Source organism: Caretta caretta, chromosome 4 (genome assembly GCF_965140235.1).
Source record: "Caretta caretta isolate rCarCar2 chromosome 4, rCarCar1.hap1, whole genome shotgun sequence".
NCBI lineage: Eukaryota > Metazoa > Chordata > Testudines > Cheloniidae > Caretta > Caretta caretta.
Window position 1 is genome coordinate 119,162,322 of NC_134209.1, and position 24,474 is coordinate 119,186,795.

At 40.2% G+C, this 24,474-nt stretch overlaps 2 protein-coding genes across 10 annotated transcripts in view; one reads left to right on the forward strand and one right to left on the reverse strand.

The window, feature by feature from the left end:
* The window catches only part of LOC125636115 (cytosolic beta-glucosidase), a 99,119-nt gene extending 93,162 nt beyond the window's left edge, over window positions 1–5,957 (reverse strand). Inside the window, exons 1-2 of one of the 5 annotated variants that reach the window (XM_075128003.1) lie at window positions 5,543–5,703; window positions 4,453–4,596 (exon numbers count right to left, since the gene is read on the reverse strand). The gene's annotated coding sequence lies outside the window, so the exon portion shown is untranslated. Of the gene's footprint in view, window positions 1–4,452; window positions 4,597–5,542 lie in introns of all 5 variants that reach the window. The other 4 variants (XM_075128000.1, XM_075128002.1, XM_075127999.1 and 1 more) reach the window with 4 other exon arrangements.
* Window positions 1–24,474, forward strand: part of ADGRA3 (adhesion G protein-coupled receptor A3) — a 130,864-nt gene that overhangs the window by 1,674 nt on the left and 104,716 nt on the right. Inside the window, exons 1-3 of one of the 5 annotated variants that reach the window (XM_075127997.1) lie at window positions 5,230–5,266; window positions 6,611–6,643; window positions 14,836–14,907. Coding sequence is in view for 2 of the 5 variants with exons in the window: in XM_075127995.1 (XP_074984096.1) it covers window positions 7,478–7,677; window positions 14,836–14,907 (272 nt within the window). In the remaining 3 variants the exon portion in view is untranslated. Of the gene's footprint in view, window positions 1–5,222; window positions 5,267–6,398; window positions 6,418–6,610; window positions 6,644–7,462; window positions 7,678–14,835; window positions 14,908–24,474 lie in introns of those variants that run through there. The other 4 variants (XM_075127998.1, XM_075127996.1, XM_075127995.1 and 1 more) reach the window with 4 other exon arrangements.

Sequence of the window (24,474 nt, forward strand, 5' to 3'; positions counted from 1 at the left end):
ATCAAAACTTGAAGGCCCACAACTTCAGATTTATCCTAAATATAAACAAGTCTGCTAGAAGTTTAACAAGTAGATGGCACTACATGCTTACATTTTTTAATAGTAGAAATTAAATGAAAATGAATGGCCTAATATTAAGCCAGTTTAAAAAAAAAAGAGAGAGAACCATTTTTATCATTCTGATTTTCTTGAAGTCTTAGTTTGATATTGTATAAAATCCATCTACACCAGATACTGTTGTCTGGAAGCAATGAATCCGCAGCTGTTGTAGCTTGGATAGAATAACATGGTTTTGGAATTATTAGAATGTAAGGCCTAGCATATACTTACATATGCTGTATGCATGTGAACTAGTCCCACTGAAATCAGGTGGACAACTCACATTTATAAGTGTCTGTAGCATTAGGGCGTAGATGGTTCTTGGGTTTGAAGTATAGCCCTTGGAGAATAGGGAAATGTTCTCATTCCAAGGCAAGTCAGATTTACTGTAGCAAAAGGGATGCAAGCATCATGTTGCATTATGTGAGTGAGCTCAAAATGGATGTGATATCAAGAAGTCCATGAAAATATAGTTGGAAATTGATATAGTTATATCTTCTGCTAGAACTTTGAAAAATCCACTCTCCGATAGCAAGTGGAAATCTTTCCTAGCAAACATGGAGTCCTAAGCCATCAGTTTCTGCAGAATTTAACTTTTAATTTAAAAAAATGAATGTAATGATATATTTTCCTCTGAGTGCAGATAGACCACTTAAGTACCAACACTCATAGCTTTGCCCAGTAGTAGCAGCATGAAACTAACAGGAATCTGGTCAGTTTCACCTCTGTTATTCAGAAACTTAATTAAGTTAATATCAGCAGTGATATTTTTAAGTATGCTGTCAATGTCACAGTGTTACTGCTTCTGGAAAGCTATCAGCAGCAGAGGCATGAACTACAACTATGGGAAAAGGGGGAAGGAAGGAAACAAACAAACAAAATAGGAGGATGGGGAGGTGTAAAGTATTGGAAACCACCAAGAAGCTCTGGGGTGGGAGGGAGAGAAGAAACAAAACAGTCCTTCTCCTTTTCAGCAGCTAGAGGCTACTGGAGCTACACGTTCATCTAGCACCTACTAACCAGAGACAGATGTGAAAAATAGTTCCGAAGCAGATACAGCACCATGGCAGAGATCCTCAGATCCATCTGCTTGCATTGAAAAGGGGTTGGGCTTCTCGCCAAGGTGCTACTCCAGGTCTTGAGGGTGAACATATTTCTTTCTTTCATATCTACCTCTGGCAAGTAGATGTCAGGTACATTTTCAAGTACTGTTTACTACTATCACAGTTTTAGGGCCTTAAGTAGTTCAGAAGACAGAAAAAGAAGAGAGCAGGATAATGTGATCGTGGAACTGACAGACACTACGTACACACACACACAGTTGAGAAGAATTACTTGATTTATTTTGTCGTGCAGAATTTCTTCATTAGTCAATGTATGTAAATAGAAAACTTTGTAAATTACTTTTGTTTTTAGTTGGATTGAGGTTTATAATTCCTGTTGAAAGTTGCTTTTTCTCTCTGATCATATTTTCCCTCTATTTCATGTATACGCTAGTCTTTGTAGATTGCATTTTTATCACATATCTTTAAGTAGATGCAGTGTAAGGAAAAAACTTGGCTTTCCATAGCTTGTCTATTTCTAAAATTAAGATAATATCTACTATACAAATATGTTGTGAGGACTAATGTATAACAGTGCTCTGAAGCTGGAAAAGATAAATATTTAAAAATCTTTGACTTGTTTTTGAATTCAACACATTTTCTATAAGACAGTTGCCACCATATTCTGTTATGGAATATACTTTTTGAAAGATTTAGAACATTGTGTTGTCATTTATGACCCCCCATATTTTTTGAGAGGTCTGTTCCTTTATTGAGTTTACCAATGGTGTACATGAAGAACGTTATAGATAATAAAGGTACTGAAGGCTTCTGAAGTACATTGTTAAGCACCATGGATGCTGGAAATTGTGCCATAGAACTCTCACCTGCAACTTTATCAGGTTGGATTAGTAATTGCTTAGGATTTGAACATATTTTGCTGGCAAGTAGCATATTTTAAAGCTAACATATCACTTAATAGTTCATCGTCTGGGTTGATAGGAGAAAACTTAATGGAAGGTTGTGATTTGGGACAAAACTGCTTATTGATTCTTTGTACTGAAAAAATCCAACAGGAATGTAGATGAAAGAGAAACTTTGTTGTATTATTCTGTAATATTTTTACTTTGCCTATCTGTAAATTTTTATTATTGATGGAAATATTTTTCATCAGATTGGGTGCATATGATGAAACTGGTGTTCACCAACATTTACTGATAAAATCTAACACTTCCAAGCCTAAGCATGTTTAATATAAGACCCGAAAAGGCCTTTACATTTTTTTATTAGAAATTCAAGTCTAGTCTGTCAAGTCTTCCAGGAAAAGCAGGATTATGACAGGGAACCTAGTAGGATTATGACATCAGATGCACCAAGCCAGTGAGAGAGGAAGCAATATTTTAAGAACATAGAATTTGCCAGAATGGTCTCGATCAGTGGTCCATCTAGTTCAGTATTCTGTTTTAGCCACTATCAGAGGAAAGTACTCAAGTAGAGAGTTATGGAGTGACCTACCCACAAAGAAAGTTTCTTCCCAACCCCACTAGTTAGGAGCTGGTTTATGTCTTGAAGCATGTGGATTTATCTCTTCCAGACCCTTGATTTATTAATTTTGCTTGTTTTTTTAAAATCTTTGCTATTCTATCTCTGTTCTTATCTGTATAGCCAATCCTTCTTTGAATCATGGTAAGCTCTTTGCCTCCATGATGTATGGCATTCCACAGGCTAACCGTGTGTTAAACTTGCTGCTTTTCAGTTTCACTGAATTTTCCCTTACTCCTGTTATGAGAAAGATCAAATATTTATAGTAATTCTACCTTCTCTATACGATTCATTATATACCACATCCTTAAAAATCTTCAAGTTCTACAGCAAAACCAGAAAATATAACTTGACATTCCTGATATCTTCAAAATAAAATAAAGCAGAAAAAAAAATCTTTCTTTGTAGAAACATAAAGGCCAAAAATAAGAGAAAAGGTGGAGTGCACCCCATATATTTTTCTTTGTTATGGGTTGGGTAAGAACCATAAGATCAGCTGTTTTTGTTTTGTTTCCCGCTCTCTTACATATGTTCAGAATTTACTGGGTTTATAATTCTTATCTTCAGTTATCATGCAACAGGACTAAGGCATCACGTCCAAATGGGCTTAGAATAAGAAGCATGTCAACTCAGCAAAACCTGTGAAAGTGTGTTTGCAGGTGTTGTATAATTTAACTTTGTCATAAAAAGCAATGGTAAATTAGAGTAAATAACCTCTTCCTTGCTGTTTTCAAGATTAACTTAAAGGGGGAAACAGTACATTTAAAAATAATAGTTACCTTTGAAATTTTATACTTGTTTTGAAGAGAAGTAAGATCGCTAACAGATTAGAGAAGTTTTATTTCGTTCTTTCTTTTCAGTTTCTGTGCTTTGTGCATTTGAGAACTCTTTGTGTTTTTTTAGTAGTTTCACCGTTTTCTGTGTATAGTCAATTGCTTTTCCTTGCTGTTTGTGTTGGTCTTTCACGTGACAAGAGAGGACGAAGGATTTTTTAAAAAAAATTAAAGGGTTTTAAAACCACAAAAACTGGCCTGGGGGCTTAAGGGCAGGTGTAGAGCCCCCTGGGGACCGCCAGCAGGTTTCAGGGGGTCTGCCAAAACAAACCAGAGAGCAGGGGCGGCTGTTAGACTCACTGGGGCCCCGGGAAGAAAGCTGAAGCCCGAGCCCAGCCACTCAGGGTTGAAATCAAAGCCTGAGCAATTTAACTTAGCAGAGCCACCTGTGGTGTCAGGCCCCAAGCCCTTGCCCTGCTTGCTATCCCCGAATGCCAACCCTGGCTTTTAATCTACTGAATATGGAGAAAAACAGTTGTTGTGGCACAGGTGGGACGGGGAATTTTTATAACATGTTGTGGGGGGGCTCAAAAAGAAAAAGGTTGAAAACCCCTGGATTAGGGGATTGCCAGAGAGATAAATGATTGAAAATTGGTCACTCTGATATAGGTGGGCTTCATTTTAACTAGATGAAAAAAGCTGCATAGTAGCTTTTATTTTACTGTAAACTCGGTAATGCTAAGTTGCTGTTTTGTTTTTTGTTTTTCTCAGGGATGGGGAAGGACTCACTAAGGGAGATCAAAAGCACTGAATGAAACCCTGACCTCATTGAAGTTAATGGCAAAACTTCCATTGACTTCAGTGCAGCCCATAGTGTGTAACTTGTCACAATTCAATTAATAAACATTTCTCTTGAAACCATTTACTATAGTTGACTTGGGTACAAGGCAGGCAAAAAATGGAGGGGAGAATGAAGGAAGAAAAAATCCAAGAACCTTTAGATGAAGTCCATTTGTGGCTATTGATCAGGCTCTTTCATATTTCTTCCTTCTCCTTAGTTTGGTAGTAGCTGTTGCAGATGTTGGCAGGGTTGGCAAATTCATTCAACTAATCAGGGGCGCTGACATCCATTCTTTCTCCTGTGACAATTCCAAAGGGTAATAAACAATTGTACAGTCGTTCTTCATAATGTTTCAGGAATACTAATTTGAGTTTAATTTTTTAGTTGGAGTCTAGAAAGACAACTAAGTTTTTTTTCCCCTGCTGATAATAGCTCATTTTAACTAATTAGCCTCTCTCAGTTTGTATGGCAACTTCCAACTTCTCTGTATGTATATATGTAACTTCTTACTATATGTTCCATTCTGTGCATCCGATGAAGTGGGCTGTAGCCCATGAAGGCTTATGCTCTAATAAATTTGTTAGCCTCTAAGGTGCCACAAGTACTCCTGTTCTTTCTAACTGCCTGGCTAGATGTTTTAAACTGATGTCCTGTAAAACAAACCCATTTTCTCTTTTTTTCAATTTTGCACTTCCCCCTTAAAAAGATAATCTGAAACAGAAAAAGTCTAGGAGAGAAGAAAGGGTATGTCTAGAATAGTTTATGGCCTTATTGTAACTTGAGTTGAGTGTCTGGATTAGCATTTACAAAGGTGCTGGTTAACTTCAGTTGGTTACCGGTTAACTTCAGTTGGTTACCGGTTAACTCAGATTACACAAATTGTAATCTAGATCAGTGGTTTTCAAACTTCTTTTTCCGGGGACCCAGTTGAAGAAAATTGTTGATTCCTGCGATCCAACGGAGCTGAGGTTGAGGGGTTTGGAGGGCAGGCGGGCAGAGGGTTGGGGTGCAGGGGTGAGGGCTGCAGGGTGGGGCTGGAAATGAGGGGTTCAGGTTGTGGGAGGGGGCTCAGGGCTGGGGCAAGGGGTGGAGTGCAGGAGGTGGTCAGGGCTCTGGGCTGGGGGTGCAGGCTCTGGGGTGGGGCCAGGGATAAGGGGTTTGGGGTACAGGAAGGGGTTCCAGGTTTGGGGAGGCTCTGGGCTGGCGCACGGGATTGGGGCCTGCGGGTTGGGGCACGGACTTACCTCCGGCGGCTTCCAGTCAGCGGTGCAGCCAGGGTGCAGAGGCAGGCTTCCCGTCTGTCCTGGTTCTGCAGATCACGCTGCGCCCTGGAAGCGGCCAGCAACAGATCCGGCTCCTAGGTGGAGGTGCGCAAGCGGCTTTGCATGACTCTTGCCCACAGGCGCCTCCCCCCTCCCCCCCCCCAGCTCCATTCAATAGTTTCTGGCCAATGGGGGTGTGGAGCCGGTGCTCAGGGCGGGGGCAGTGCGCGGAGCCACTTGGCCCCCTGCCTAGAAGCTGGACCCGCTGCTGGCCGCTTCCAGGGCGCAGCACGGTGTCAGAAAAAGTAGGCACTAGCCTGCCTTAGCTGGGCAGCACCGCCGACGGGACTTTTAATGTCCCGGTTGGCGGTGCTGACCGGAGGAAGGCAACCCAGTGCCTTACATGCTGCGACCCACGGTTTGAAAAACACTGATCTCGATATACCAGAGAGACCGCTTCTATTAAAAAAACAAAAAGACAAATTGTATAGACTTGAAATGGAATTGTTTACACAGTCAAGGTATGATACAAATTGAGGCACTGATCGTTCACTGAGCTGATTTCATGGTTGGGCCTTAGTTTTGATACAAAAGATGATAATCAGTAATGTTAGGGTCATATTGAAAACAGGCTTTAAATAAAATTTGCAGTTTTAAGTCCCATGCATATTGTAAAAATACGTATCTGCTGACAGAATTTCTCTTCATCAGCACTGAAGTAAATTCATAGCTGTTAGACTGTGAGCTGTGGGGTTCTTTTACCTCATGTCAGCACTGGAACTTGAATTACCTGACTGAACTTACTCCTTGGAACAGATGAATTGTTCAGGAGAATATTAAGATCTCTTCTGAAATAGGTAAACTCCTTTGAGATGCCCAGGGGCTTGAATGAATGTAGTTCACATTTGTCAACCCTCTCCCACCTGCCTCCAATTCTTTATTTATAAACTTGATGTATTTGATGCGGGTTGGCAAAATTGTGTATGAATTTATACATGGTACCTCGTCAATTTCCAAAGGGCAGTTAAATGTCTTTGATTTTTTTTTCAGTTTTCTGTATTATGAAGACTTGTTGCACTATAGGTAATGTTGTTGACTTGCACGTAAATTAGAACTGAAGTCTTCGTATGTCTGTAAAATGTAGCCATTTCAATCTGTTTTTAGTGAAAATTGAAATTAAATTTATTTATATTGTTTGCATGTAAATATAAACAGAGGGCTACATTAAAAGAACAAGAACATTACACTTGTAAAGTCCACTAGTACTCAAAAGTTAAGAAATACCAGAATTAAGGTTTCCCATGCTTGACTTTGCACCCTTAACATTCTTTCAGTGAAGGATTTTTTTATGCAACTTCCTGAACTTTTATTAAGATAGAAAAAATAAATTCCATCTCATCATTAGCACAGTTGGAACCTTTAAATCCACAGTATGGTGCTTGACTGCTTGAGCTAATAACTTGTAGCAGTAGTAGGCTGGTTTGTTCTCTATCGCTGTGATTACAGAGCAATGTAAGCCTAGGGTTAGTGGGACTTGCATCAACTGACCTGTGTCAGGGAACCCTGAGCTTTAGTGTCTATGGATTTGTCTACACAGCCACTAAACACACACAGTTGACTTCCGTAGCAGCCACTTTGCAGCAGCTGCTCTGAAAAAAGTGTGAGGAACCAAGCTAACTCTCCCACATGAGTGCAATGGAACTCCGTAGTGGACTGTTTTGAGCACTATATCCCTATACTGAAAATTAGGTTCTTGAAGTCTTGGAGTTAAGACAGGTCACTGGGAGATGACATACCTTGGAAATATTTCTTTCACTCAGGATGTAACAGATGCTTATCTCCCTGTCTGGTAATTTGTGTACTGTGTATCATATGCCCCACAATGTCTCCATATTTGTATAGGGAGGTAGGAGCGGAATGAAATCTGCACGAGAGGAAACAGACAGGGGAAGGGAGATGTCCTCCTCTATGAATAGAGACAAAGGATTGTTATGGTATATGCTGGGGTGCAAAGAAACACGTGGGATCCTTCACCAAGGAGGCAAACTGACAGTATGTTTGTCTCATGAAATGAAGATCACAGGCAACCTGGCTGTAAAGTGCTGCAAGGATTTTGGGTGAGCGATACTCTAGAAGACATGAAAGTATTTTGTTAATTAAGTATAAGATCTAGAATGCGTGTTATGATTTTATTTTGTATGTAATTGTTTCAAATACTTGTACTTGTTGCTACTTGAATTTCTGTGCTTTGTTAAATAACAAAGCTTTGCTTCTCTTTCATTGTACTGTCTGTTCTCCCTGTGTAATTGCTTCCCTATAGTAATTCCCAATTTGTAGTACGCCGCCATTCCATACACTAAAATAAGCAATTAAATAGTTAAAGCCAACATTTTAAAAGTGTAACTAGATTTCATGCCCCACTAATAAAGGACAGAGAAGTTCATACCTCTCTTTTCAGGCTGTCTGCCCTTTGTTCACATTTGAAAGGTTATCTTTGCAGTCACAGGGGCTAGACTTTTTTAATATAATGAAAGCTTAGATTCTGTAAGATCTAAATTTGTCACATGGGCCACTCAAATACATCAGATGGGCTAGATCAAATCTGCTGTTTTGTTTTCACTGCGCCAAAAAAGGTAGGGATAGGGGCTGTGTGTGTGTGCTATTTTTACCACAGGATGACTGAAGTATATTAGCTATCCCATTGTAAAATCCTAATGGTATCAGACCACCTGTAGATTTTACTGTGAGCTAGTTAGGTAAGGTTGATGCTATATCCCCACCTGTGGTTGACTTCACCTAGCTAATTTCCATAAAAACTACAGTGCTTGTCTCTGATAGGACTTTACAGAGGGATAGCTAATGCACATTAGTTATCCGGTGCTAAAAAAAAGAACACTTTTTTTTTTTTTTTGCTTGTTTCCCAAGTGAAGACATGACCTGAGTTAATCTTTTTCCAATAGTTTAACATTTAAAGAGTATTGCAAACAATGAAAAAGAACTTTACTGTTGTGGTTTTTTTAATGTATTAGGTACTTAAATGAAGGAAGCAGCGAAACTAGGTGTAGATTAAAAAGTTACAGTGCATATCAGTACTACTACTTCAAGGCATAAGTAGGATTTTAGGCAACTGGCATCAGAGAGGAGCATTTTCTACCCTACCCATAAAATGGCATTTAACAGCAAACAGGGTGTTTTTTTGCATTTTTCTGAAAAAATGGGGATAGGGTCATTGCCGAAGACAAGATATTGAACTAGGTAGACCAGTGGTCTGTTTTTGGCACATGAATTTTGTTTCATAAACAACTGAAGAAATAAATATATAACTTTAAGCTTAAAATGAGCATAACACTATGTTTTACTGATTAAGGTATGCAAACATTAAGATCCTGCAAACCTTTACACACTTTAATATTCCTTAATCAGGATTTAATTTAGTTCTACTGAAGTCAAGGGTTCTACCTGGATGAGTGAGGATTTACAGGATCAGACCCTTAGTTTGTTATGAGGTGATTTAATAATATTAACCACAGAAAAGGCTTTTTCATATTGTACTTTGGTCGTCTGACTAAATAGTTTGATGTAATAGTCTCCTGAACTCCAAGCTCTAGTTTTAAGGGGTAACAAAAACAAAAAAATAAATTAGCTCGCGTATCTCCACTGTTCTTAGTTCACACATTGGTAGTATGTCTGTACTTTCCTTGTGGGCTTTTGAGATCATATAGTAAATTAATTCATTCTTCAGAGAGTGGTTTGAATAGTGTGTAGTAAATAAGGCATGGGGACACATACTGAACAGCGAGGAGAAAACAAAATATTGAATAGTTGCTCATTAAGTGTCAATCCTGTACACTGACTAAATCAGGCGGCCTGTGGAAAAAGATGTGATCATGTAATTAAAGATTATCATAATGCATGTACACAAGGGGATCTAATTTAAAGTTGCACAGAAAACCTTGATTCTGGTATTTCTTAACTTCTGAATACTTTACTTTGCAACATGAATGATGTTCTTTTAAGGTAGTTTTTTTGTATGTGTTATTGATTTTGTTTAATTCAAGCTAAATCAGTATCAGCAGGGTTTTGGGCTGCTTAAATTTGTGTACATGAAGAGTTTGGACTTTTTTTGACTAGATGGATTTCAAAATCAATTCAGTTTATCTGCTGCAAACTTCCAGTATAGAAAAGGCCACTTCTCATTTTCCCCATTTGTAAAAAAGATAGGAAAAAAATACCGCCTACCTTTGGAGAGTTGTTGCAAAGATTCAGTAATAACAGCTCTTGTGGTGGTTTTCTTTCATATGAAAAAAGGTCCACGGTTAACCAAGTACTATACATGTTCTGCACAGTAACTAATTTACTCTTTTTTGCCTTTGACAGTAATTCATTACAAGACAAAATGCTAGGAGTCTGAAAATATTGGGTTTATATCCTTGTGTAAATCACAACTTTTCCAAAATAAGCTTTAGAAAGAGTATTTGTCTTTTTGTATGTTTACTGTTTTCAGCAGAAAACATTTTTCTTGGTTGTACAGATCAAATAGTGATTTTACTCTGATTTTTTTTTTTTGCTGGTAGCAGACTTCCTAGCCCCCAGAGTATACCTTCCTGGCTTGAGTTGTTTTAGTGGATCATTCATTATTGAGCCCAATAACCTCAATTATTTGTATGTTTTTTAAACTAACGTATTCAGAAACTTTTTGCAGCAGTATTGAGGTGTTTATTTTTATGTAGGCTTTTAAGATACTTGTGTATCTCACTTGTACTATAAGAGTTATATTAGCAGAGTTGAAATTTAACTTTAAATTCCTATTTTTGTTACTTAATTATTTAATTATATTATTAATTATATTAATTATTTAAAACATACTTGTATGGCTAAGATTAGTTGTACAGTATGAATAACTTTTTTTTTCTGGTGCCAGACATTTTATTGTAGTTTCCTAAAGCGAAAAATAGTTTAATTTTTATTGCTTTGTCATGAAAAAAATGATAGTTGTACCACTTTTATCTTGCATTGTGGAAACACCCTCTTCTACTCTTGCTAGTACTACCAAGTCAGCACAAGGATGGGAGAATGAATTGGATTCTGTTCTTGCTAATTCTATTGAAAATTTATTGTTATCCAAGTTGTAATTGTAGGCCCAGTGGAGTTACCCAGTTATAAATGTGGGCAGATACTTTATTATTAGTGACAAGGCACATTAAAAAGAAAGAACAAAGCCTGGCTGAGTTTGCAAGCCTGGTGCTTGTTTTTTGTTTTTTTTGTAAACTGAGTAAATGTGTTATGGAAATCCTTGACATCCACATACAATACAAAATGTTGATTTTTATAGTCACTTTTTAGAATAGAACTGTGCTTAAAAGAAGGAAAAATGAGATTTGGTACATAAAGAGAGCTGATGCCCACTTTACCAATAATATTTCTAAAAATAATTTTGTGAGTTAGCATATTTTAAACATTACTTTTATTCTAAAAACATTAATATTTTAAGTTAATAATTTAGCAGAATTATTGATCACAAATAGTTGTCCAAATGATACATTTCATTGTGCATTTATAGTTCTGAATTCTAAAAGCGAATATAACTTCCGTTTACTTTGAGCTGAAGTCTTTATGGTATTCTGTCATCTTATGCCACATCTCTAAATGCTTCAAATAATGTATGGACTGAATATATTAATACCAAGTTGTAAACTGCATTTTTTAAGATTACATTTTTAGGTCTGATGAAATGCCTTAGCTTTTTGATTGTACTAAAACCTTTATGGCTGAGCAACTAACAGACCGTGCAGAGAAAATACTAAATCAGATTGATTGTAATTCATTCGTCACACTCCAGAGAGACACTTATCCTGTAACAGGTATTCAGGTGCTTCTACATTTGGGCTCTTGTTTCATAGGTAATGTCAGCAAACAAAAGGATTTGTAATTTTTATTTAGTTTAATTCAAACTCCAGTAAGTAGTTTCATGGTGTCTTCTGCTCTATGTTGAGTGGCTCGTCTCTCTGGAAGAGAGACAAATTCATTCACTAAGGTTTGAGATGATAAAAAGTTACAAATGATGTACAAATGGTTTTTTCACCACTGAGCCAAATCATAATGTTTTTTTGTTTTTGCTAGTCTTGACTTGAATATTTTTCCATTTGTTTACTTTTGATTAAAAACCTGTGTTTGGTTGGCTTTTTTTTGTTGGTGCTTGTCTGTCTTCCAGTTGTGTTGGCTATTAACTCATCTGATTAAAGTTGATGAATTTTCCACTCCCAAACCATTCATCGTCCTGATTTGTGCACATTCTAGTCAAGACAGAATTAGAGTACCAGAGGGTACTTGCTCTGAATATTTTTGGATAGGCAAGATGAAACCCTGGGCCACCACTTTTGTAAATGCAATGAAAGGCTCTCAGTATGTACATTGGAACCTCTTGTAAACGTAATACTGCTTCATACATGGCATTTTGAGGACTTACTAAATTTAAGGTCCAAATTCAATAGTTTTCTGAAGTTGTTGTAAGTATTTGTTAGATGGACTGATTTTTTTTTTATAACGTTGTTATAGCATGCCATAAGTATCTGTGACAGTTCTTACAGAAAACAAAGACAAGGTCTCTGCCTTAAGGAGCTTACTATCTATTTCAAACATATAAGATGAATATGAGGTCAAGGGGGAAGTTTTTTAAGTAGGTGCCCTACAGTCCGTGAAAGTCAGTGTATTATGTATCGACTTTCAATAAGAATAGAGCACCTACCTTTGGCTTTGTTCTTCATATGTCTACTGACTTTCTGAAAATACCAGTTTCAGAGCCTTGCTTTAGCATACAGGTTTTAGGAAAAACAACCTCTGCATGTGTGATTATTTTAGTCTGACATATAGGTAAGTGGCAATTATTTCTTAAGGAGAATTATTTTTATATTGTGTTTTCAGATAAGACTATTTATACATGGGAGCTCAAAACATGAGTTGCATTCTATGCTCCACTTTGATAAAACCACACTCATGCATGTTAATTTTTTCCCCATAATTTGGCAACGTTGATACGGAGCATCAGAACATTCCTTGCTTTTTCTCACCTAACAGTCATAGGTGGTAGCCAATTCCAATGTAAAGTTTTCCTCCTCAGCTTCATTTCAGCTGGTTTCCCAGCTAGGAACTTTGAAAACTAAACATCAAGACGTTAATCTGCTCTGCAATAACTTGCTCACTTTGCTTGAGTGTCCTGTGTTCATAATAGCATGTTGGTCAAATATCCATACTAGTATTTCCAACTTGCTCAGTCACAGAAAAACGAGGCCAGAAGATTTTGTTCTCCCGTAAAACAAATTCTCTTGTTTATTTTTTGTAGTTTAGGTAGGCTTGGATCTATAACTGTGCTATTGTACAGTTAAAATCCCGAAGTGGGCTTGAACCTTGCTTCTGGCAGCACCAAAATTTAATCTCAAAGATCTGGATAAAAAACATGCTCAAGTGGTAGTTTTCTTACCCTTCCATGTCCCTAGAGTCATATACACATTTGCTGTTTGATATGCAAAAGCCAGTTGGTGTTTGGTGCATCTCTCTTTGCTTCTGCACCTCAAATCCTCTCTCCCAGCTATTGGACTGATAACATTTCTTCACTCTGCCAAACTGCAAGGCATGGGGTTTTCTGCTATTCTACCTTTCAGTCATCTTGGTTGTTGCAGTGTGATTGGGAGCACTTCGGTCACTCTCTGTTTCAGCTTTCTAGCTGCTGCAGTAGAAGTTTTATGCTACTTTACTCCGCCCCTAGCCTGCATTTTTGGATCCCCTTCCCAGTGAATAGGTCCAGATCTTGCCTCCAGTGTCAGTCAGATCTGTTCCAACCAACATCAAAGTGAAACTGATTTAATTTTTTTTTTCCAGTTTTGCTACAAGCCCAGTGTTCTAAAGAGCAGCAGTGAAACTGGACAAGACTGGTCAGTTTTCACTCTGCTTCAGTTGGGATAGTTCTGAGAAGTACTGTTGAAGCTCTGCAGACTTTGGAAGATAGACCTGCATTACTTTACATTCTGTTCACCTTTGGAAAGTTAGCTTTGCAACCACAAGAGGTAGAAATTATTTAACTAAAGCTTAGATTCTTTTGAAGGATGAGATGGCACTCATCCGCTTGCTGTGGTTGAGTGGATTTTTCAATCTCTGTATTGGTGAGACTTCCAGTTTGGCCTGGCAGAAATATTTACTAACATTATTTAAGCTTGCTTTATGTCAAAATTTGTGGAAATAACTTAACTTTTGAAAGTAAATATTGTAGGTTAAAGATAAACATGTTTAAAATTAAACTAGGAAAAGAAAATATACATATCAGGCATAATCGTGATTTTCATAAATTACAAATACTCAAGAACTGCAAGAACTGTTTTGAAAACCATTTAGAAATGTAACCATCTAGCAAATCTCTGTTTTGGTGTACGAGTAATAGTCGGCAATGGTGGGACCAGTCGTCCCCCCTCCTTTATTTTTGTCAGTTGTGTATGGGTTGTGTGTATATGTATAAACACTTATTAACGTGATATCTAAGCCCTGACTGCATTTATATAGCCACATGAAAAATGTAGTTAGCTAACAATTAAGGTTGCGAGGTACTAGCCCAAGGAACATACATTACATTTCTCTTTTAAAAATGGAAATAACCCAGTAAAGTTTACTATATAGTTCTGACACCAGTTTGCGGGTGTGTGTTAAGATTGGAATTTTCTGTCTTAGCAATACTCAAATGACCGTATCTCTGTCCTATAGTGATACCCAGACAAACTAAGCTCTGTAACAACCTTATCCATCCACAAGAAACACTTTAGTCTCATCAGAGCCCACAGACACTGAAGTGTCTTACTACTAATCATATATTTGTTGAGCAAATGCTCCCCCCCATTTCATAGCCGTTCACAGGAAGACATACTTTATAAATTCTTAATCATACAGCCTACTATCAGAAGGGCTTAACATGTCCATGTTTACGATCTTTGATAGTGTGCTCTTCCCCAATACTTCATATTTCACTCTTCTCAACTTGTAAGTGCTTCACGTCAGAGTACCTAGCACTGGGGGAGCCCCCTGTTTCTTGGGGCTTATGGGTACTGTTATAATATATTTCATACTTGCTGTAAAGGTATTATACAATAAGTTTTTCTTTCTGTATCTTGATGAAAAGACAATCTTTTTAAAAGAAATAATTATTTTCATAGTACTTAGAACAAAGAATAAAATTCAGCAAATGTCGTTAGGTTTGTTCTTCTGACATCTTTTGTTTTTGATTCTGTATGCAGGATTCTGAGCAACAATAAAATATCAGAGTTGAAGAATGGTTCCTTTTCTGGATTAAGTTTTCTTGAAAGATTGTAAGTACTTATTTAAGAAAATAATTATTATTCACCACTAAATCTTTTGTTTTCATATTTTAAGTATCAAATAAATGTACAAAACAATATATCTCCTTTAAATAGGATCTTCTGTAGTGGGAAGTATGTAGCCATGTCTGCTTCAGCATAAGAATTATTTGATAACTGAGCGATCAATGTACTTAATAGTCTTTTTCTCTATGAAGGTTAAACTACAGTAACAGTTACTACAGAGGGAGTTTTGCAAAAGCCATTTTCTGAGATTTAGTTGGGGGAGGGGGAACAATAAGAAAGTACAAAAAATGATCTCTACAGTACTACAGCATGCACTTTATAGAGACTGACTACTAGCTATAATTTCATTCTGAGTGGTGCTGGGACAAACTCTCTGGGAAATTATTTAGGCCTGGTCTACAGTACACGGAAGTAGCCGAGTTACTTCGAAATACAAACTGATTCTGTCCACACAACCAAACCAGTTTTTTCGATTTAAAGGGCTCTTTAATCTGATTTCTGTACTCTACCTCGGCAAGTGCAGTAGCGCTAAGATCGAGATCGCAGTTCCGGGTTACAAGTACTGTGGACGGAATTCAACGTTATTGGCCTCCGGGAGCTATCCCAGAATGCTCCCTTGTGACCGCTCTGGACAACACTGTCAACCCCAATGCACTAGCCAGGTAGGCAGTAAAAGCCCTGGGAACTTTTGAATTTCATTTCCTGTTTGGTCACCATCAGCACAGTCCACCATCACAGGTGACCACGCAGTCCCAGATTCGCAGACGAGCTTCAGCATGGTCCGAATGGGAGGTACTGGATCTCATCGCATGTTGGGGAGACGAATCTGTTATGGCAGAACTACGTTCCAAAAAAACCACGCAAATACGTACACTAAAGTCTCCAGGGCAATGACGAAAAGAGGCTACTCCAGGGACACGGAGCAGTGTCGTACAAAAATTAAGCAGCTCAGGCAAGCATACCAAAAATCCGGGGAGGTGAATGGGCACTCTGGGTCACAGCCTCGTACATGCCGCTTCTGCCGTGAGCTGCATGCAATTATGGGGGGTGACGCCACGACTTACCCCACCACTGTCCGTGGACACCTGCAAGGGGGAGTAGCACGGGGCTAGGAGGATGAGTTTTTGGAGGACGAAGAAGAGGAGGAGGACAGTGCACAGGTGGCAAGTGGGGAATCCGTTTTCCCCCCTAGCCAGGAACTATTCTTAACGCTGGAGCCAATAGCTTCCCCCCACTCGCATGGCATGCTCCCGGACCATGACCCTCGAGAAGGCACTTCTGGTGAGTGAGAGCTTGATGGGAGCCACGCGGTGCGGGGGGGGGCGGTAATCCAGCCGCGCTGGGGTGTTCACGTTTGGTTTAAAGGGCTCATCCCTGCTCAGAGCATCCTTGGAGCCACGCGGGGTAGGGGGAGGGTGTTGTGTGAAGTGATCATCCCAGAGAGCCCACAGGGCCTCCTTTTATATGGCAAATCTACCAGGCATTGCTTGCTATGGGAAAGGAGGCCCAGCAGTTGGAAAGCATTGAAATGAATGTGGAAGAAGCAGAACCCCGCATGCCCCTAGGGCTTACCATGGCTGTCTGCAAGCTGAATTCTGTTGCCCAGCTGCATGTGATCGCTTACTCACACCAAAGTGGCAGGCACTCCAGTAAAAGAGGCAAAATGTGACCTTGTACAGAAAGAACATGGGCTGTATACTATGAATTGCCTGTTTCACTAAGAAACAGTGTCCCCTTTGTTCTCTAACATGTATCTTTTAATATACTACCCTCACTTTTTCTTCTCCCCCAGGTGCAAATGTTTCAACGCGGCCCCTATCTACTCCATCCCAGAGGTTGGTCCAGATTAGAAGGCGGAAAAAACGAACTCAGGATGACATGTTTGTCAAGCTCATGCAGTCCTCCCGCACTGACAGGGCCCAACTGAATGCGTGGAGGCCAACAATTGCAGAGTCGCATAAAGCGTTACATGAATATGAAGAGAGGAGGGATGTGTGCACGATAAGAGCAGGCAGGATGCTATGGTCAAGCTCATTGGGAGCAAACTCACATGCTCTGCTCTATGGTGGACATAATGCGGGAAAGGCAGAAAGACCACAGACTGCCGCTGAAGCCCTTGTATAACTGCCCTCCCTCCTCCCCAAGTTCCATAGCCTCCTCACCCAGATGCCCAAGAACATGGAGGGGTGGGGAGGCTACGGGGACCCACACAGTCAACCCCAGAGGATTGTACAAGCAGCAGAAAGTTGGCATATCCGAAATTTTGGTTTGGTTTGGATTCTGGACTTGTCCTTCCCTCCTCCTCCACCCCAATAACCTCCTCCTCTAACCCAATACCCCCCGTCTAGCTTCTGATTTTTCTCAATGTTTCGTGCAACAAACAAAGAATGTATTTTAAACAATTTTGACTTTATTTCCTTTCATATGTATCGGGGGTGGGTAACTTTAAGAGAAACAAACACAACTGTCACACCATACCCTGGCCAGTCATGAAACTGGCTTTCAAAGCTTCTCTGATGTGCAGCGCACCCTGCTGTGTTCTCCTAATCTCCCTGTTGTCTGGCTGTGCGAAACTGGCCACCAGGCGAGTTGCCTCAACCTCCCACCCCGCCATAAACGTCTCCCCCTTACTCTCCCAGATATTGTGGAGCACACAGCAAGCAGTAATAACAATGCAAATATTAGTTTTGCTGAGGTCTAACAGTCAGTAAACTGCGCCAGTGTGCTTTTAAATGTCCAAAATGCACATTCTACCACCATTTTACACTTGCTCAGCCTATAGTTGAACAACTCCTGACTACTGTCCAGGGTGCCTGTGTATGGCTTCATGAGCCATGGCATTAAGGGGTAGGCTTGGTCCCTGAGTATAACTATAGGCATTTCAACATCCCCAACAGTAATTTTCTGATCTGGGAAGTAAGTCCCTTCCTGCAGCTGTTCAAACAGACCAGAGTTCCTGAAGATGCGAGCATCATGCACTTTTCCCGGCCATCCCACGTTGATGTTGGTGAAATGTCCCTTGTGATACACCAGTGCTTGCAGCACCATGGAAAAGTACCCCTTGCGGTTTATGTACTGGCCGCCCCTGTGTTCCAGGACCAAGATAGGGATGTGCGTTCGTCTATCGCCCTGCCGCAGTTAGGACACCCCAGCGCATTAAAGCCATCCACAATGGTCTGCACATTTCCCAAAGTCACTACCCTTGATAGCAGCTGGTCAATGATTGTGTTGGCTGCGTGTAGTACAGCTGCCCCCATAGTAGATTTGCCCACTCCAAACTGATTCCTGACTGACTGGTAGCTGTTGGGCATTGCAAGCTTCCACAGGGCTATGGCCACTCACTTCTCAACTGTGAGGGCTGCTCTCATTTTGGTGTCTTTGCACTTCAGGGTAGGGGAAAGCAAGTCACAAAGTTCCATGAAAGTGGCTCTACGCATACGAAAGTTTTGCAGCCACTGGGAATCGTCCCATACCCACAACACTATGCGGTCCCAAGTCTGTGCTTGTTTCCCTGGCCCAGAATCGGCATTCCACAGCATGAACCTGGCCCAACACCACCATGATCTCGCAATCACCACATGCCGTACTTCTAGGAACGTCTGTGCCCATGTCCTCATCTGTATAGTAATCGCTCTGTCGTCGCTTCCTCGTCCGGTTTTGCAGGTACTGCACATATGGCTGGATAATGCGCAAGGTATTTACAACGGTCAAAACTGCAGCGGAGATCTGAGAGGGCTCCATGGCTATGGCGCCTGCACGGGTAATCCTGGAAAAGGGGCGTGAAACGTAGGAGAGTAGAGTGGCAGCGGAAGAGGTACTGTTCGGTTTACGATAGCCGAAAAAAGGTGGGAAATGGTTGTCTTCTGTAGCTTTCACGGAGGCAGGAGCCTAGGATGGACAACACGGAGAAGCTCGGTAGCGCGGCAAGAGCAGGAGACAGAGTTGGCGGCGGAAGCTGTGCTGCTCGGTTCACGATGGCTGAGCAGAGTTGACAGCGGAAGCGTTCGATGAGGAAGAGAAGGAGTAGATACTAGAGATTACATAGGAAGACGAGAGGAAATGCGAGGTGGATTCATAGTAGCAGGAGAGCAGCGGTGCACAGTCTGCTGAAATCAGTATGGCACCTGCACACCAAAAAGGTGCGAAATGATTGTCTATCGTAGCTTTCACGAAGGGAGAAGCGACTGACGAGAGACACCTAGAAACACCCGCAAGAATGTTTTTGCCCCGTCATACACTGGGAACTTAACCCAGAATTCCAATGGGCGGCGGGGACTGTGGGAACTGTGGGATAGCTACCCACGGTGCGCCGCTCTGAAATTTGATGCTAGCCTCGGTACTGTGGACACATTCCACCGAATTCACATGTTTTAGTGGGGACACAGAAGACAGAATGTATAAAATCACTTCCGAAAATTCGAATAGAATAATTTTGAAATAATTTCATACTGTAGACGTAACCTTAGATTACAGTGATGTGATATTGAGATTGCCTTACCGTTCCACTTGCTGGCAGTCCTCATCTGAAAGGGCAAAAAGGCAAGTGTGGCTAAGGGCAGGCTAAGAATAATGTGTGAGTGTACTTTTTTGGGCACTTCAGAACATAAAAGGGGAGGAGAAATCAAGTTCTTTTTGAAGGGGAGTGTACGCTTCTCTTCAGCTTGAAATTTTCCTCTCCCCTATAGGTTTAGTAGCAGCATGTACTTTGTGAGTGTTCATTGCCTTACAAATTCCATATATGTCAACTTCATGGAAAGAAAATCAGGATGTAGCACCCAAAGTGGTTGTCCTCTTTTTCTTCCTCCTCCTGATCTCCTTTGGGTCCCCTCTTCTCCGATTTCCATTGCCTTTCTTCCTTCTAGATCAGTGGTGGGCAACCTGCAGCCCACCAGGGTAATCCACTGGCAGGCCACGAGACAGTTTGTTTAGATTGACCGTACTCAGGCACAGCTGCCTGCAGCTTCCAGTGGCCACGGTTTGCCATTCCCAGCCAACAGGAGCTGTGGGAAGCGGCACGGGCCACATGGACGTGCTGACCACCACTTCCCGCAGCTCCCATTGACTGGGAACGGCGAACTGCGGCCGCTGGGAACTGTGGCCAGCCGTTCCTGTGGATGGTCAATGTAAACGAACTGTCTCGTGGCCCACCAGTGGATTACCCTGACGGGCCCCAGGTTGCCCCCCACTGATCTAGATGTTGCTGTGTCACCTACAGGTTAAGAGGAAGCACTTCAGCTCCTGTTTCAGGACAGTGTTTCCTTTTTCTTTTATGGATGATGCTGATGTTGATGAATTCAACACAGAAAGTGTAGTTGGTGGATGTTCCGGGTTGGCTGAACATTTTATGATGAAGAGCAATGGAAGAAATGTTGGAAGTGTATGGATCTCTAAGCTGTGCTGACTGATTAGGAAAGTAGCCGGTCTCACCTCCTTATCCTAGCATCAAAGTTATTTTAGTTTCAAGTCAACTTTAAAATATCCAGTTCATCCTCCAAACTTTAAAAATACAGACAATGAAAATATTAGTGAGTGAGCAGATGGAAGATTAAACTTGTGGTATCGCTCACAGCAAGCACATGAGTTTAACATTCTTTATAGCTTGCTAGTTGATGAGATATGAGTAAGCATGCCCAGAAACCAAGAATTGTGGGAAGTGTAGTTTATCAAAAATATTCTATGGAGTTGCCTAGAGCCTTGTGTAAGCTAGAGAAATCTTTCAAAAGAAAAAAAAATTCCAGCCATGCTAACTCTGGTTCAGCTCCAATGGCAAGAGCAATATTAGGAGCTCTGATGTAGACAGGCCAATGGCTGCTGACAGTGTTGTAAGCATCATATCCTATAACTCTGCTCACTGTTCGATTAACAGGTCATCAGCTGCCAATGTTTTAAACACTATCTACATTAGGACTCCCTATGTTCGTAATACCACAGGACCGTGAACACTTTTGTAAAATCTCCCTAGATTAAATTTTAGAAATGTACCAGAGAAGCCGTTCTATTAACCGGGCAGTAAGTGGTAGCTTATCAATACCAAAAAAAAAAAAAAAAAAGGAATGTAGTTGAAAATGTATTGGCAGCTGATGCATATAACTTCGCTGTAGACAAGAATGTCCAAATAGAGACTCATAGTGTTGTCTTTGGGCCGGAGAGAGCAGAGAACAAAAGAATATCTGGAAAAGTGAAGGTTTACTTCAAAGGACAAAACATCTGTAACTGTCTAACTGTAATGAAACAGAACAAGTACTTGAGTACTTGGCTAAAAGATCCGGAAGCAAGGTGAAAGCTTGGTTCCACTGAAGTCAGTGGCAGAACTCCCATTGATTTCAATGGGGCTGGGATTTCTCCCCAGATATTTTGTCTGCCAGAACACTAGTGCCAATGCCTGTTAGCTTAAATGAAGAATGTTGTATTAAAATGAATTTAAAAAATACATGTATACAAAATAGAAATAGGCAGTGGTTATAAAAAATGCAAAAGCAGGAAAAGAGTTAAACTAGAAATAGGCAGTAAGTTATTAAATATTTTTAAAAGATTTGAAATAACCAAGTATGAATTTGGTAGATCATGTAAATTTGTAGTCATATTACTGTTAGCTCATACTCCTTCTCACGTCCCTCCTATTATTTGTTACGCTCACTTGTTAAATATTTTCTTAGTCTCTGCCTTCAAGAGCCTGCAGGCAAGTTGGTCTTCCCCATGGAATTTGTACAATACTTGGTAGTACAGCTCTGGGTCCTGATTGCAGCCTTTGAGTGCTACCCTAACATACATTATAATAATGATGAAGTGGTGAGAACAGAAACAGAATTGCTATGTTATGGCAACTTGTCAGTTTGTAGAAAGAGGAAAAAAGATCACACTACTTCTGTATGTAGGTTTTCATACGACACCGTAGTATCTGAGTACCTTCCACTCATTGATTAAGTGTCATAATTAACATCTATCATATGTGGCTTGTTCTTTCTCTTATCCTCTGCCTGGGGCTGGTAATTGTGTGTGTTTTTGTGTTGGTAGGAGTTTTTTTGGTGATTGATTTTTGTTTTGTTAGCAACATTTCCAAAAGATGAAATGTGTTTGTTAGATAATCATTTATTCACGTATTAGTTTATCAAGACTTAATCTTTCCTTTACAATAAAGCTCATTAATATATTATACACTTTTCATTAACAGCTATATGAATCCAGAGTAACCTCTGGAAATATTTCTGTCTAAAAATGCTTATTTTTTGGATCATCGCACCAGAAACCTGTTAGGTTTGTATATTCCTGCAATCTGTGATATGAACTCAATACAGAAGTTACAGCCATATAAATGAAATGAAAACAATTTTGTTTAGCAAGTTTAAATTTGTAATTTGCACCTTTGTACTTAAAGCTGCTCTCTGTCTCTCTGGGGATGGTGCTAGGAGCTGGCACTATAACGGTACCTTACCCCTGCCTAACCAAACCTGACATTTTCTCTCTGGTTTTCGTTCATCGTTGTTGATCTGGGGAGTACTTGCTCATTGTTGACGGATGCTGAGAAAAGGGTGAAGTACTACAATCTTCCTGAAAGGGAGCAGGGATGAAACAGGGCAGAGAAAGTTTGTGTGGGAAGTTACACCTTAAATCTGAAATTCTTGTTTTTAGAGGTTTAAGTTTAGTCATCTTCCATGTTCTGGAATGGTGTAAAACGTTACCATGCAACCTTAACTCTGCATTAACAAAGTTTTTTTTTTGGCAGTAAAATATTTATGTGAAACAGAATATTTCTGTTTCTGTGGACCATTCTAGCTGTGACCATACATCATTCTGTGATTGTAGTTTATTCCACTATTAAAGTTTAGGGCAAGGCAATTATTTATCTGGCTCATATTCATATATTGTACAGCACTGTATGTTCATGCATTCTGATAGAAATAATGTGTTTGAGAAGAAGCTGCTGTGGATGTTTTCCCTTCTATTGGCTACACAGGCACTTTATTAGAGTAAAAGTAACACTGACATAAAATAATTGGATGCATTTTTGTAAAGTTCTGTATTTTCATGATTTGATCTTCAATTTCCTTGTGAATTTTTTTTCCACATTTCAGATTAGAGACCCCATCCTCCTTTAGCCATAGATCTGGAAAACTGTAATGGTAGCATTTCACCATTATCTTTTCTATTGACTCCTTCTAAGACATTAGCTCTTTTTCACCTTCTGGGTAAGAAAGGGTATGTGCTATTTCGCTATATTGCTGTGCTCACTAGTACCACGATAGTAAAGGATGGGTCAGCAGTTCTACTATAAACTGCGCAAACTGCATTTTGGCTTGTAATTTGGCTATAACAATTTTATCTTGGTTGAAATGTGGAATACAAGTTCCCAGTTTGGGGGTGAATTACTCTTACAAAACTTGGGGGGAGGGAAATCAACCAAGTTGTATTGCATTTTTATATTAATTTATCAGTTTGTTCCAGAATCATCTCTTGATACCTCAGTCTGTGACAGTGCCTCATCTTTATTACAAAAAAACCCAGCAGATTATTTGATTCATTGGATAGGTGTGGGAGACCCGGGGGGCCTGTCAGTGGGTAGGGATGTGGATAGGGGTCGGGGTAGTCAGCGGACAGGGAGCGGGAGGAGTTAGATCGGGGTGGGGTCCCGGGAGGGCGGTTAGGGGCGGGGGGTGTTGGGAGGGGGCAGTCAGGGGACAAGGAGCAAGTTGGGGATTCTGAGGGGGGCGGGGGTGTCACAAATATAAAGGGAAGGGTAAACACCTTTAAAATCCCTCCTGGCCAGAGGAAAAACCCTTTCACCTGTAAAGGGTTAAGAAGCTAGGATAACCTCGCTGGTACCTGACCAAAATGACGAATGAGGAGACAAGAAACTTTCAAAGCTGGAGGGGGGGAGAAACAAAGGCTTTCTCTGTCTGTGTGATGCTTTTCCCGGGAACAGAAAAGGAATGGAGTCTTAGAACTTAGTAAGTAATCTAGCTAGATATGTGTTAGATTCTATTTTGTTTAAATGGTTGATAAAATAAGCTGTGCTGAATGGAATGTATATTCCTGTTTTTGTGTCTTTTTGTAACTTAAGGTTTTGCCTAGAGGGATTCTCTATGTTTTGAATCTGATTACCCTGTAAGATATTTACCATCCTGATTTTACAGAGGTGATGCTTTTTACTTCTACTTCTATTAAAATTCTTCTTTTAAGAACCTGATTGTTTTTTCATTGTTCTTAAGATCCAAGGGTTTGGGTCTGTGTTCACCTATGCAAATTGTTGAGGATTTTTATCAAACCGTCCCCAGGAAAGGGGGTGTAGGGTTTGGGAGGATTTTTTGGGGAAAGACATTTCCAAGCAGGCTCTTTCCCTGATATATATATTTGTTAGACGCTTGGTGGTGGCAGCAATAAAGTCCAAGGGCAAAAGGTAAAATAATTTGTACCTTGGGAAGTTTTAACCTAAGCTGGTAAAAATAAGCTTAGGGGGTTTTCATGCAGGTCCCCACATCTGTACCATAGAGTTCAGAGTGCGGAAGGAACCTTGACAGGGAGCCAGGCTGTTTGAGGGGCACAGCATTCCCTATC